The 16551-nt window shown below is 49.4% G+C and overlaps 1 protein-coding gene across 5 annotated transcripts in view; it reads left to right on the top strand.

The window, feature by feature from the left end:
* LOC139543161 (RNA-binding protein 10-like) overlaps positions 1 to 16551 on the top strand; it is a 252021-nt gene that overhangs the window by 43983 nt on the left and 191487 nt on the right. For 4 of the 5 annotated variants that reach the window (XM_071349405.1, XM_071349404.1, XM_071349403.1 and 1 more), the window contains 10 exons: positions 1068 to 1165; positions 4413 to 4500; positions 7395 to 7554; positions 7780 to 7859; positions 8059 to 8143; positions 8495 to 8586; positions 12989 to 13180; positions 14052 to 14255; positions 14387 to 14446; positions 14836 to 15024. In XM_071349405.1, coding sequence (XP_071205506.1) covers positions 1068 to 1165; positions 4413 to 4500; positions 7395 to 7554; positions 7780 to 7859; positions 8059 to 8143; positions 8495 to 8586; positions 12989 to 13180; positions 14052 to 14255; positions 14387 to 14446; positions 14836 to 15024 — 1248 coding nt within the window. The remainder of the gene's footprint in view (positions 1 to 1067; positions 1166 to 4412; positions 4501 to 7394; positions 7555 to 7779; positions 7860 to 8058; positions 8144 to 8494; positions 8587 to 12988; positions 13181 to 14051; positions 14256 to 14386; positions 14447 to 14835; positions 15025 to 16551) is intronic. The other variant, XM_071349402.1, reaches the window with a different exon arrangement.

Genomic DNA, 16551 nt, shown 5'->3' with positions numbered 1-16551 from the left:
GAGATACCTACAGCTGTCTACTGTAGTGGTGAGGAGATACCTACAGCTGTCTACTGTAGTGGTGAGGAGATACCTACAGCTGTCTACTGAAGTGGTGAGGAGATACCTACAGCTGTCTACTGTAGTGGTGAGGAGATACCTACAGCTGTCTACTATAGTGGTGAGGAGATACCTACAGCTGTCTACTGTAGTGGTGAGGAGATACCTACAGCTGTCTACTGTAGTGGTGAGGAGATACCTACAGCTGTCTACTGTAGTGGTGAGGAGATACCTACAGCTGTCTACTGTAGTGGTGAGGAGATACCTACAGCTGTCTACTGTAGTGGTGAGGAGATACCTACAGCTGTCTACTGTAGTGGTGAGGAGATACCTACAGCTGTCTACTGTAGTGGTGAGGAGATACCTACAGCTGTCTACTGTAGTGGTGAGGAGATACCTACAGCTGTCTACTGTAGTGGTGAGGAGATACCTACAGCTGTCTACTATAGTGGTGAGGAGATACCTACAGCTGTCTACTATAGTGGTGAGGAGATACCTACAGCTGTCTACTATAGTGGTGAGGAGATACCTACAGCTGTCTACTGTAGTGGTGAGGAGATACCTACAGCTGTCTACTGTAGTGGTGAGGAGATACCTACAGCTGTCTACTGTCTACTATAGTGGTGAGGAGATACCTACAGCTGTCTACTATAGTGGTGAGGAGATACCTACAGATGTCTACTGTAGTGGTGAGGAGATACCTACAGCTGTCTACTGTAGTGGTGAGGAGATACCTACAGATGTCTACTGTAGTGGTGAGGAGATACCTACAGCTGTCTACTATAGTGGTGAGGAGATACCTACAGCTGTCTACTATAGTGGTGAGGAGATACCTACAGCTGTCTACTGTAGTGGTGAGGAGATACCTACAGCTGTCTACTATAGTGGTGAGGAGATACCTACAGCTGTCTACTATAGTGGTGAGGAGATACCTACAGCTGTCTACTGTAGTGGTGAGGAGATACCTACAGCTGCCTACTATTGTTTCACACTGTGTTTGTGTGTCTGTGTCCGTCTGTGTGTTGCAGGAAGCATCTCAGCTGCTCCAGATCCTCCAGGCCTTACAGCCAAGTCTCTCTATAAACGGGAAGGCCATCTCTGTCGAGTTCGCAAAGGGATCCAAACGGTACACACAGAGAGACACACAGAGAGACACACAGAGAGACACACAGAGAGACACACAGAGAGACACAGAGACACACAGAGAGACACACAGAGAGACACACAGAGAGACACACAGAGAGACACAGAGAGACACACAGAGACACACACAGAGAGACACACAGAGACACACACAGAGACACACACAGAGACACACAGAGAGACACACAGAGACACACAGAGACACACAGAGAGACACAGAGACACACAGAGAGACACACAGAGAGACACATAGACACACATAGACACACAGAGAGACACAGAGACACACAGAGACACACACAGAGACACACACAGAGACACACACAGAGACACACACAGAGACACACACAGAGAGACACACAGAGAGACACACAGAGAGACACACAGAGAGACACACAGAGACACACACAGAGAGACACACAGAGAGACACACAGAGACACACACAGAGACACACACAGAGACACACAGAGAGACACACAGAGACACACAGAGAGACACACACACAGAGACACACACACAGATACACACACAGAGACACACACAGAGAGACACACAGAGACACACACAGAGAGACACACAGAGACACACACACAGAGACACACACACAGAGACACACACAGAGACACACAGAGAGACACACAGAGACACACAGAGACACACAGAGAGACACAGAGACACACAGAGAGACACACAGAGAGACACACAGAGAGACACACAGAGAGACACAGAGACACACAGAGAGACACACAGAGAGACACACAGAGACACACACAGAGACACACAGAGAGACACACAGAGACACACAGAGACACACAGAGAGACACACAGAGAGACACACAGAGAGACACACAGAGAGACACACAGAGAGACACACAGAGACACACAGAGAGACACACAGAGAGACACACAGAGACACACACAGAGACACACAGAGAGACACACAGAGACACACAGAGAGACACACACACAGATACACACACACAGATACACACACAGAGACACACACAGAGAGACACACACAGAGACACACACAGAGACACACACAGAGACACACACAGAGACACACACACAGAGACACACACACAGAGACACACACAGAGAGACACACAGAGAGACACACACAGAGACACACACAGAGACACACAGAGACACACACAGAGACACACACAGAGACACACACAGAGACACACAGAGACACACAGAGAGACACAGAGAGACACAGAGAGACACACAGAGACACACACAGAGACACACACAGAGACACACACACAGAGACACACACAGAGACACACAGAGACACACACAGAGACACACACAGAGACACACAGAGAGACACACAGAGAGACACACAGAGACACACAGAGAGACACAGAGAGACACACAGAGACACACAGAGACACACGGAGACACACACAGAGACACACAGAGACACACACAAATCAAATCAAGTTTATTTTATATAGCCCTTCGTACATCAGCTAATATCTCAAAGTGCTGTACAGAAACCCAGCCTAAAACCCCAAACAGCAAGCAATGCAGGTGTAGAAGCACGGTGGCTAGGAAAAACTCCCTAGAAAGGCCAAAACCTAGGAAGAAACCTAGAGAGGAACCAGGCTATGAGGGGTGGCCAGTCCTCTTCTGGCTGTGCCGGGTGGAGATTATAACAGAACTATGCCAAGATGTTCAAAAATGTTCATAAGTGACAAGCATGGTCAAATAATAATCATGAATAATTTTCAGTTGGCTTTTCATAGCCGATCATCAAGAGTTGAAAAACAACAGGTCTGGGACAGGTGGCGGTTCCATAACCGCAGGCAGAACAGCTGAAACTGGAATAGCAGCAAGGCCAGGCAGACTGGGGACAGCAAGGAGTCACCACGGGCGGCAGTCCCGACGCATGGTCCTAGGGCCCAGGTCCTCCGAGAGAAAGAAGGAGAGAAGGAGAAAATTAGAGAGAGCCAAGATTTTCAAAATGTTCATAAATGACAAGCATGGTCAAATAATAATCAGGAATAAATCGCAGTTGGCTTTTCATAGCCGATCATTAAGAGTTGAAAACAGCAGGTCTGGGACAGGTAGGGGTTCCATAACCGCAGACAGAACAGTTGAAACTGGAATAGCAGCAAGGCCAGGCGGACTGGGGACAGCAAGGTGTCATCATGCCCGGTAGTCCTGACGTATGGTCCTAGGGCTCAGGTTCTCAGAGAGAAAGAGAGAACGAGAGAATTAGAGAGAGCATACTTAAATTCACACAGGACACTGGATAAGATAGGAGAAGTACTCCAGGTATAACACAGAGAGACACACAGAGACACACAGAGAGACACACAGAGAGACACACAGAGAGACACACAGAGACACACAGAGAGACACACAGAGAGACACACAGAGACACACACAGAGAGACACACAGAGAGACACACAGAGAGACACACAGAGAGACACACAGAGAGACACACAGAGAGACACACAGAGAGACACACAGAGACACACAGAGACACACACAGAGACACACACAGAGAGACACACAGAGAGACACACAGAGACACACAGAGACACACAGGGAGACACACAGAGACACACACAGAGACACAGAGAGACACACAGAGAGACACACAGAGACACACACAGAGACACACACAGAGACACACACAGAGATACACACAGAGACACACACAGAGACACACAGAGAGACACACAGAGAGACACACAGAGAGACACACAGAGAGACACACAGAGACACACAGAGAGACACACAGAGAGACACACAGAGACACACACAGAGACACACACAGAGACACACACAGACACCACTGCCATTGTGAAGAAATATTTAGGGCCTGTTTCCCCAGTTGAAGCCTCAGTTCTCCATTGAGTTTGTAGTCCAGGATTATGTTTAATCCTTCATCTCTGTCGGGAAACCAGCCCATATTGTTACAGTTTTTAAGAAGGAATGTGCTTCAGTTTTTATGAGTTATGTTTCTCCCTCTATCCTCCCTCCCTCCCTCCTCCCCCTCTCTCTCCCTTTCTCCCCCCCTCCCCCCTCTCCCCCTCCCCCCCTCCCTCCCTCCCTCCCTCCCTCCCTCCCTCCCTCCCTCCCTCCCTCCCTCCCTCCCTCCCTCCCTCCCTCCCTCCCTCCCTCCCTCCCTCCATCTTTTCTCTCTCCCTCTCCCTCTCTCCCTCCCCCCCTCTCCCTCTCCCTCTCCCTCCTCCCTCTCTCTCTCCTCAGTGATGTGTTTCTGACTGATGGTAGTAGAGTGAGTGCTGCGACAGCTGCCAGTACAGCCATCGCTGCAGCACAGTGGTCTGTTACCCAGGTAACCATTCTAATAATATATGTATATAATATAGAACCAGTACAGCCATCGCTGCAGCACAGTGGTCTGTTACCCAGGTAACCATTCTAATAATATATGTATATAATATAGAACCAGTACAGCCATCGCTGCAGCACAGTGGTCTGTTACCCAGGTAACCATTCTAATAATATATGTATATAATATAGAACCAGTACAGCCATCGCTGCAGCACAGTGGTCCGTTACCCAGGTAACCATTCTAATAATATACAGTGGGGAGAACAAGTATTTGATACACTGCCGATTTTGCAGGTTTTCCTACTTACAAAGCATGTAGAGGTCTGTAATTTTTATCATAGGTACACTTCAACTATGAGAGACGGAATCTAAAACAAAAATCCAGAAAATCACATTGTATGATTTTTAAGTAATTAATTTGCATTTTATTGCATGACATAAGTATTTGATACATCAGAAAAGCAGAACTTAATATTTGGTACAGAAACCTTTGTTTGCAATTACAGAGATCATACGTTTCCTGTAGTTCTTGACTAGGTTTGCACACACTGCAGCAGGGATTTTGGCCCACTCCTCCCTACAGATCTTCTCCAGATCCTTCAGGTTTCGGGGCTGTCGCTGGGCAATACGGACTTTCAGCTCCCTCCAAAGATTTTCTATTGGGTTCAGGTCTGGAGACTGGCTAGGCCACTCCAGGACCTTGAGATGCTTCTTACGGAGCCACTCCTTAGTTGCCATGGCTGTGTGCTTCGTGTCGTTGTCATGCTGGAAGACCCAGCCACGACCCATCTTCAATGCTCTTACTGAGGGAAGGAGGTTGTTGGCCAAGATCTCGCGATACATGGCCCCATCCATCCTCCCCTCAATACGGTGCAGTCGTCCTGTCCCCTTTGCAGAAAAGCATCCCCAAAGAATGATGTTTCCACCTCCATGCTTCACGGTTGGGATGGTGTTCTTGGGGTTGTACTCATACTTCTTCTTCCTCCAAACACGGCGAGTGGAGTTAGACCAAAAAGCTCTATTTTTGTCTCATCAGACCACATGACCTTCTCCCATTCCTCCTCTGGATCATCCAGATGGTCATTGGCAAACTTCAGACAGGCCTGGACATGCACTGGCTTAAGCAGGGGGACCTTGCGTGCGCTGCAGGATTTTAATCCATGACGGCGTAGTGTGTTACTAATGGTTTTCTTTGAGACTGTGGTCACAGCTCTCTTCAGGTCATTGACCAGGTCCTGCCGTGTAGTTCTGGGCTGATCCCTCACCTTCCTCATGATCATTGATGCCCCACGAGGTGAAATCTTGCATGGAGCCCCAGACCGAGGGTGATTGACCGTCATCTTGAACTTCTTCCATTTTCTAATAATTGCGCCAACAGTTGTTTCCTTCTCACCAAGCTGCTTGCCTATTGTCCTGTAGCCCATCCCAGCCTTGTGCAGGTCTACAATTTTATCCCTGATGTCCTTACACAGCTCTCTGGTCTTGGCTATTGTGGAGAGGTTGGAGTCTGTTTGATTGAGTGTGTGGACAGGTGTCTTTTATACAGGTAACGAGTTCAAACAGGTGCAGTTAATACAGGTAATGAGTGGAGAACAGGAGGGCTTCTTAAAGAAAAACTAACAGGTCTGTGAGAGCCGGAATTCTTACTGGTTGGTAGGTGATCAAATACTTATGTCATGCAATAAAATGCAAATTAATTATTTAAAAATCATACAATGTGATTTTCTGGATTTTTGTTTTAGATTCCGTCTCTCACAGTTGAAGTGTACCTATGATAAAAATTACAGACCTCTACATGCTTTGTAAGTAGGAAAACCTGCAAAATCGGCAGTGTATCAAATACTTGTTCTCCCCACTGTATATAATATAGAACCAGTACAGCCATCGCTGCTGCACGGTGGTCTGTTACCCAGGTAACCATTCTAATAATATATGTATATAATATAGAACCAGTACAGCCATCGCTGCTGCACAGTGGTCTGTTACCCAGGTAACCATTCTAATAATATATGTATATAATATAGAACCAGTACAGCCATCGCTGCAGCACAGTGGTCTGTTACCCAGGTAACCATTCTAATAATATATGTATATAATATAGAACCAGTACAGCCATCGCTGCAGCACAGTGGTCTGTTACCCAGGTAACCATTCTAATAATATATGTATATAATACAGAACCAGTACAGCCATCGCTGCAGCACAGTGGTCTGTTACCCAGGTAACCATTCTAATAATATATGTATATAATACAGAACCAGTATAGCCATCGCTGCAGCACAGTGTTCTGTTACCCAGGTAACCATTCTAATAATATATGTATATAATATAGAACCAGTACAGCCATCGCTGCAGCACAGTGGTCTGTTACCCAGGTAACCATTCTAATAATATATGTATATAATATAGAACCAGTACAGCCATCGCTGCAGCACAGTGGTCTGTTACCCAGGTAACCATTCTAATAATATATGTATATAATATAGAACCAGTACAGCCATCGCTGCTGCTTTTTGTACAGTTTTTCACGGTCATGCTCTCTCCTCTCATCTCCTCTCCTCTCCTCTCCTCTCCTCTCCTCTCCTCTCCTCTCCTCTCCTCTCTTCTCTTCTCTTCTCTTCTCTTCTCCTCTCTCTTCTCTTCTCTTCTCTCTCTCTCTCTCTCCCTCTCTCTCCACACCCTCTCTCTCTCCACACCCTCTCTCTCTCTCTCTCTCTCTCTCTCTCCTCTCTCTCTCCACCCTCTCCCCCCCCCTCTCTCCCCTCTCTCTCTCTCTCTCTCTCCACCCTCTCCTCTCTCTCCACCCTCTCTCTCTCCCCCCCCTTCACCCTCTCTCTCTCTCCCCCCCCCTCTCTCTCCCCTGTCTCTCTCTCTCTCTCTCTCTCCCCTCACCAGAAGGCCCAGTCCCTGTCCTCTACCTCCCGGCATGGTGTGGATGTGGGGTTGTACTACCAGGGGGCAGCGGTAACCCTGGGAGTCTGTGAAGAAGAGGAGAACCTGGACTACACCGTGGGGCCTGAGGGCCCGGACTACAAGGCCCAGACAGCGGTAACAGGTACAGCCCTACCCAGCACAGGAGCAGGCCTATTGGGGGTGTATACAGGGACAAAGATAGGGAAATAGAAGGGGACACGTCTTAATGTCTTTTTAGGTACTCCAACCTTACAATTATAGCTCATAGTTGTGTGTGTGTGTGTGTGTGTGTGTGTGTGTGTGTGTGTGTGTGTGTGTGTGTGTGTGTGTGTGTGTGTGTGTGTGTGTGTGTGTGTGTGTGTGTCAGTGGTCTCGTCTGGAGTGGACGGTGTACAGCTCTCTTTGGGACAATCACAAGCTCCGCTCATCACTACGGCAACCACACAGGTATATTCTACACCAGAGTCTCAATACTCATTATGTATCGTGTTCATGCTCAAAATCCTAGAAAAATACTCTCTGTCTCTCTCCCCACCTCACTCCTCCTTGTCTCACACTCTCTGTTTCTCTCTCTCCCCCATATATCTCCCTCCTCTCTCTCTTTCTCCCCCCTCACTCTGTCTTTCTCCCACCCTCTCCCTCTCAGCAGGTAGAGATAGTGGGTAAGCCTCAGCCTGCTACTCCCACCCACCCTGCCACCCCTGGAACTGCACACGAGTACCAACAATACCGTAAGAGTGTGTGTGTGTGTGCGTGCGTGCGTGCGTGCGCAGAATAATGTTGGCCTATGAAAGAATGAGAATGTGCGTATAAGGAATATGATATTAGATGATTATTGTGGCATATCTGAGGACCACTCTGTGAGATGTGCCAGCCGTGTGCCAGGCGTGTGCCAGGCGTGTGCCAGGCGTGTGCCAGGCGTGTGCCAGGTGTGTGCCAGGCATGTGCCAGACAGAGACATCCTGGGTACAGCTAGAAGTCCTCAGCCACCCCTAACAAACTAAATCAGATGGTCATTGGCTGCCTATGTAAACGTAGCCTTAGAGAGGAAGATTGTGTGTTTGACATTCTGCTGTGTGTAGCGGTACCGGACGTGTCCACCTACCAGTATGAGGAGAGTTCTGGACTCTACTACGACCCTCTAACTGGACTCTACTACGACGCCAATTCACAGGTAACACACACTCTACTACGACCCTCTAACTGGACTCTACTACGACGCCAATTCACAGGTAACACACACTCTACTACGACCCTCTAACTGGACTCTACTACGACGCCAATTCACAGGTAACACACACTCTACTACGACCCTCTATCTGGACTCTACTACGACCCTCTATCTGAACTCTACTACGACCCTCTATCTGAACTCTACTACGACCCTCTATCTGGACTCTACTACGACCCTCTAACTGGACTCTACTACGACCCTCTAACTGAACTCTACTACGACCCTCTATCTGGACTCTACTACGACCCTCTATCTGGACTCTACTACGACCCTCTATCTGAACTCTACTACGACCCTCTAACTGGACTCTACAACGACCCTCTATCTGGACTCTACTACGACCCTCTATCTGGACTCTACTACGACCCTCTAACTGGACTCTACAACGACCCTCTATCTGGACTCTACTACGACCCTCTAACTGGACTCTACTACGACCCTCTATCTGGACTCTACTACGACCCTCTATCTGGACTCTCCTACGACCCTCTATCTGGACTCTACTACGACCCTCTACCTGGACTCTACTACGACCCTCTATCTTGACTCTACTACGACCCTCTATCTGGACTCTACTACGACCCTCTAACTGGACTCTACAACGACCCTCTATCTGGACTCTACTACGACCCTCTATCTGGACTCTACTACGACCCTCTATCTGGACTCTACTACGACCCTCTAACTGGACTCTACTACGACCCTCTATCTGGACTCTACTACGACCCTCTATCTGGACTCTACTACGACCCTCTATCTGGACTCTACTACGACCCTCTATCTGGACTCTACTACGACCCTCTAACTGGACTCTACTACGACGCCAATTCACAGGTAACACACACTCTACTACGACCCTCTAACTGGACTCTACTACGACGCCAATTCACAGGTAACACACACTCTACTACGACCCTCTAACTGGACTCTACTACGACGCCAATTCACAGGTAACACACACTCTACTACGACCCTCTATCTGGACTCTACTACGACCCTCTATCTGAACTCTACTACGACCCTCTATCTGAACTCTACTACGACCCTCTATCTGGACTCTACTACGACCCTCTAACTGGACTCTACTACGACCCTCTAACTGAACTCTACTACGACCCTCTATCTGGACTCTACTACGACCCTCTATCTGGACTCTACTACGACCCTCTATCTGAACTCTACTACGACCCTCTAACTGGACTCTACAACGACCCTCTATCTGGACTCTACTACGACCCTCTATCTGGACTCTACTACGACCCTCTAACTGGACTCTACAACGACCCTCTATCTGGACTCTACTACGACCCTCTAACTGGACTCTACTACGACCCTCTATCTGGACTCTACTACGACCCTCTATATGGACTCTACTACGACCCTCTATCTGGACTCTACTACGACCCTCTACCTGGACTCTACTACGACCCTCTATCTGGACTCTACTACGACCCTCTATCTGGACTCTACTACGACCCTCTAACTGGACTCTACAACGACCCTCTATCTGGACTCTACTACGACCCTCTATCTGGACTCTACTACGACCCTCTATCTGGACTCTACTACGACCCTCTAACTGGACTCTACTACGACCCTCTATCTGGACTCTACTACGACCCTCTATCTGGACTCTACTACGACCCTCTATCTGGACTCTACTACGACCCTCTATCTGGACTCTACTACGACCCTCTAACTGGACTCTACTACAGCCCCAATCTGGTTAATTGGTTCAACTCACAGATAACACACCCCTCACTGTCTGGTTAATTGGTTCAACTCACAGATAACACACCCCTCACTGTCTGGTTAATTGGTTCAACTCACAGATAACACACCCCTCACTGTCTGGTTAATTGGTTCAACTCACAGATAACACACCCCTCATTGTCTGGTTAATTGGTTCAACTCACAGATAACACACCCCTCACTGTCTGGTTAATTGGTTCAACTCACAGATAACACACCCCTCACTGTCTGGTTAATTGGTTCAACTCACAGATAACACACCCCTCACTGTCTGGTTAATTGGTTCAACTCACAGATAACACACCCCTCATTGTCTGGTTAATTGGTTCAACTCACAGATAACACACCCCTCACTGTCTGGTTAATTGGTTCAACTCACAGATAACACACCCCTCACTGTCTGGTTAATTGGTTAAACTCACAGGCCAGTTGCAATGTTTGATGCCTGAATATGTAACTGGCGACATGCTGCCGCCCGACGGTATATCTCGACGGTATATCTCGACGGTATATCCCGACGGTGTATCTCGACGGTATATCCCGACGGTGTATCTCGACGGTATATCTCGACGGTATATCTCGACGGTATATCCCGACGGTGTATCACGACGGTGTATCTCGACGGTATATCCCGACGGTATATCCCGACGGTGTATCTCGACGGTATATCCCGACGGTGTATCCCGACGGTGTATCTCGACGGTATATCTCGACGGTATATCCCGACGGTATATCTCGACGGTATATCTCGACGGTATATCTCGACGGTGTATCCCGACGGTATATCCCGACGGTGTATCTCGACGGTATATCTCGACGGTATATCCCGACGGTATATCTCGACGGTATATCTCGACGGTATATCTCGACGGTATATCCCGACGGTGTATCTCGACGGTATATCTCGACGGTATATCCCGACGGTATATCTCGACGGTATATCTCGACGGTATATCTCGACGGTATATCTCGACGGTATATCCCGACGGTATATCTCGACGGTATATTTCGACGGTATATCTCGACGGTGTATCTCGACGGTATATCCCGACGGTATATCACGACGGTATATCTCGACGGTATATCTCGACGGTATATCCCGACGGTATATCTCGACGGTATATCTCGACGGTATATCTCGACGGTATATCACGACGGTATATCCCGACGGTATTTCACGACGGTATATCTCGACGGTATATCCCGGCGGTGTATCACGACGGTGTATCCCGGCGGTGTATCACGACGGTGTATCCCGACGGTATATCACGACGGTGTATCACGACGGTGTATCCCGGCGGTGTATCACGGCGGTGTATCTCGACGGTGTATCTCGACGGTGTATCCCGACGGTGTATCCCGACGGTGTATCCCGACGGTGTATCTCGACGGTGTATCCCGACAGTATATCTTGATTGTATATCTCAACTTGAGTGAGTTTAACCAACTCAACTCGGTTACACACACAAACATCATACACTTGGCAGTAAAAATATTAACTAATCTCTCCATCTCTTCCTCCTCCCCTCTCTCTCTCCCCCGTCTCACCCCCCTCCTTCGCTCCTGTCTCTCCCCTCCCTCGGTTCTCTCTCCCCATCCCTCGCTCCTCTCCCCCTCCCTCCCTCCCTCCCTCCTCCCTCGCTCCTCGCCCCCTCCTTTGCTCCTGTCTCCCCCTCTCTCGCTTCTCCCTCTCCCCACTCCCCTCTCTTCCCCTCCCCTCTCTCCCCTCTCTCCATCCCCTCCCTCTCCCCCCTCCCTCCTCACCCCCCTCCCTCGCTTCTCTCTCCCCCTCCCTCGCTTCTCTCTCTCCCTCCTCTCTCCCCCTACCCCCCCCTCGCCCTTCTCCCCCTCCCTCTCCCCCCTCCCCCCCCCCTCCTCTCCCCTCGCTCCTCGCCTCCTCCCTCGCTCCTCGCCTCCTCCCTCGCTCCTCGCCTCCTCCCTCGCTCCTCGCCCCCTCCCTCGCTCCTCTTCTCCTCCCTCGCTTCTCTCTCTCCCTCCTCTCTCCCCCTACCCCCCTCCCTCGCTCCTCTCTCTCCCTCCTCTCTCCCCCTATCCCCCTCCCTCGCTCCTCTCCCCCTCCCTCTCTCCCTCCTCTCTCCCCCTACCCCCCTCCCTCGCTCCTCTCCCCCTCCCTCTCTCCCTCCCTCCTCCCCCGCTCCTCCCTCCTATCCCTCGCTCCTCGCCCCCTCCCTCGCTCCTCGCCTCCTCCCTCGCTCCTCGCCTCCTCCCTCGCTCCTCGCCTCCTCCCTCGCTCCTCGTCCCCTCCCTCGCTCCTCTTCTCCTCCCTCGCTTCTCTCTCTCCCTCCTCTCTCCCCCTACCCCCCTCCCTCGCTCCTCTCTCTCCCTCCTCTCCCTCGCTCCTCTCCCCCTCCCTCTCTCCCTCCTCTCTCCCCCTACCCCCCTCCCTCGCTCCTCTCCCCCTCCCTCTCTCCCTCCCTCCTCCCCCGCTCCTCCCTCCTATCCCTCGCTCCTCGCCCCCTCCCTTGCTCCTCGCCTCCTCCCTCGCCCCCTCCTTCGCTCCTCTCCCCCCTCCCCTCTCTCCCCTCTCTCCATCCCCTCCCCTCCCTCCCTCCCCTCTCTCTGTCTCTAGTACTACTATAACAGGGTCACTCAGCAGTATATGTACTGGGACGGAGAGAAGCAGACATATATTCCAGCTCCCGCCCAATCAACTGAGGCTGTCGTTGCCCCCGGTGATAACCCCGCCCCCTCCAACCCCCCCTCTGCTGCCCTCGGAGGCAAGGAGAAGAAAGACAAGCCCAAAAACAAGACCGCACAACAGGTAACACACAACGTACACACACCATAAACACACAACGTACACACACCATAAACACACAACGGACACACACCATAAACACACCATAAACACACAACGTACACACACCATAAACACACAACGTACACACACCATAAACACACAACGTACACACACCATAAACACACAACGTACACACACCATAAACACACAACGTACACACACCATAAACACACAATGTACACACACCATAAACACACCACACACCACACCGTACACACACCATAAACACACCACACACACACCATAAACACACCACACACACACCGTACACACACCACACACACACCATAAACACACCACACACCACACCGTACACACACCATAAACACACCACACACACACCATAAACACACCACACACACACCGTACACACACCACACACACACCACACACACCATAAACACACCACACACCACACCGTACACACACCATAAACACACCATAAACACACCATAAACACACCATAAACACACCATAAACACACCACACACACACCACACTGTACACACACCACACACACACCATAAACACACCACACACACACCATAAACACACCACCCACACACCGTACACACACCACCCACACACCATAAACACACCACACACACACCGTACACACACCACACACACACCATAAACACACCACACACACACCGTACACACACCACACACACACCATAAACACACCACACACACACCGTACACACACCACACACACACCATAAACACACCACACACACACCGTACACCCACCACACACCACACCGTACACACACCACATTCACACATATGCAGGCGCGAACACACACACTAAGCTATGTTGTGTGTTCAGATAGCGAAGAACATGGAGCGTTGGGCTAAGAGTCTGAACAGACAGAAGGAGAACGTTCGCTCTCTCTCCTCTTCCTCCTCCGTGACCCCTGTGACCTCTATGGCTCTTTCCCCTGGTTACACCTTGGCTCCTGGACACGGTCGCCTTGACGACCGCAGAGAGTCCGCCAGCGCAGACGCCGGATATGCTGTCCTGGAGAAGAAGGTAACATACACACACACACACACACACACACACACACACACACACACACACACACACACACACACACACACACACACACACACACACACATACAGCCAGTCCCAGTGACTTTTCTTGTCTGTGGCCTGTAGGGGGCGTTGTCTGAAAAAGCTCAGATCATCCTGGACCAGCTCAGACACACAGACAGAGAGGTACACCTCTCTCTCTCTTTCTCTCTCTCTCTGTCTCTCTCTCTCTCTGTCTCTCTCTCTCTCTCTCTTTCTCTCTGTCTCTCTCTCTGTCTCTCTATGTCTCTCTGTGTGTCTCTCTCTCTCTCTCTCTCTCTCTCTCTCTCTCTCTCTCTCTCTCTCTCTCTCTCTCTCTCTCTCTCTCTGTCAGTCTCTCTCTCTCTCTCTCTCTCGCTCTCTCTTTCTCTCTCTCTCTCTGTCTCTGTGTGTCTCTCTCTCGCTCTGTCTGTCTCTCTGTGTGTCTCTCTCTCTGTCTCTCTCTGTGTGTCTCTCTCTTCCACTGTTTCCCCTCTTTTTCTTTCTCTGCCATCTCTCATGACCTCTGTTTTTTCTCTCTCTCTCTCTCTCTGTAGCGCTCCCCTCCTCAGGTGCAGGGTTTGGTGCCGGCCTACAATGGAGAGACGGACAGCGAGGGAGAGGAGGGAGGAGAGAAGGATGAGAGGATGACAGACTGGGCTAAGCTAGCCTGTCTGCTGTGTAGGAGACAGTTCCCCAACAAGGAGGCTCTCATACGACACCAGCAGCTCTCTGAGCTACACAAGGTGCTTATAACACACCTATGCATGTAGTGAGGTGGTATTGCGGTGGTAGATGTCTCCCTTATGGCTCGTATCTGGTAGTAGTAGTGGGGTGGTAGATGTCTAATCTCCCTTATGGCTCGAATCTGGTAGTAGTAGTGGGGTGGTAGATGTCTAGTCTCCCTTATGGCTCTAATCTGATAGTGGTAGATGTCTAGTCTCCCTTATGGCTCTAATCTGGTAGTGGTAGATGTCTAGTCTCCCTTATGGCTCTAATCTGGTAGTGGTAGATGTCTAGTCTCCCTTAAGGCTCTAATCTGATTGTGGTAGATGTCTAATCTCCCTTATGGCTCTAATCTGGTAATAGGGTGGTAGATGTCTAGTCTCCCTTATGGCTCTAATCTGATTGTGGTAGATGTCTAATCTCCCTTATGGCTCTAATCTGATAGTGGTAGTGGGGTGGTAGATGTCTAGTCTCCCTTATGGCTCTAATCTGATTGTGGTAGATGTCTAATCTCCCTTATGGCTCTAATCTGGTAATAGGGTGGTAGATGTCTAGTCTCCCTTAAGGCTCTAATCTGATAGTGGTAGATGTCTAGTCTCCCTTATGGCTATAATCTGATAGTGGTAGATGTCTAGTCTCCTTTATGGCTCTAATCTGATAGTGGTATTGTGTTGGTAGATGTCTAGTCTCCCTTATGGCTCTAATCTGATAGTGGTAGATGTCTAGTCTCCCTTATGGCTCTAATCTGGTAATAGGGTGGTAGATGTCTAGTCTCCCTTAAGGCTCTAATCTGATAGTGGTAGATGTCTAGTCTCCCTTATGGCTCTAATCTGGTAATGGGGTGGTAGATGTCTAGTCTCCCTTATGGCTCTAATCTGATAGTGGTAGATGTCTAGTCTCCCTTATGGCTCTAATCTGGTAATAGGGTGGTAGATGTCTAGTCTCCCTTAAAGCTCTAATCTGATAGTGGTAGATGTCTAGTCTCCCTTATGGCTATAATCTGATAGTGGTAGATGTCTAGTCTCCTTTATGGCTCTAATCTGATAGTGGTATTGTGTTGGTAGATGTCAAGTCTGCCTTATGGCTCTAATCTGATAGTGGAAATGGGGTGGTAGATGTCTAGTCTCCCTTATGGCTATAATCTGATAGTGGTAGATGTCTAGTCTCTCTTATGGCTCTAATCTGATAGTGGTAGATTTTTAGTCTCCTTTATGGCTCTAATCTGATAGTGGTAGTGGGGTGGTCGATGTCTAGTCTCCCTTATGGCTCTAATCTGATATTTGTATTGGGTTGGTAGATGTCTAGTCTCTCCTATGGCTATAATCTGATAGTGGTAGATTTTTAGTCTCCTTTATGGCTCTAATCTGATAGTGGTAGTGGGGTGGTCGATGTCTAGTCTCCATTATGGCTCTAATCTGATATTTTTATTGGGTTGGTAGATGTCTAGTCTCCCTTATGGCTCTAATATGATAGTGGAAATGGAATGGTATATGTCTAGTCTCCCTTATTGCTCTAATCTGATAGTGGTAGATGTCTAATGTCCCTTA

This window comes from Salvelinus alpinus, chromosome 17 (genome assembly GCF_045679555.1).
Source record: "Salvelinus alpinus chromosome 17, SLU_Salpinus.1, whole genome shotgun sequence".
NCBI lineage: Eukaryota > Metazoa > Chordata > Actinopteri > Salmoniformes > Salmonidae > Salvelinus > Salvelinus alpinus.
Note: the sequence above shows the minus strand (reverse complement) of the source record. Positions and strands in the feature narration are given on the sequence as shown.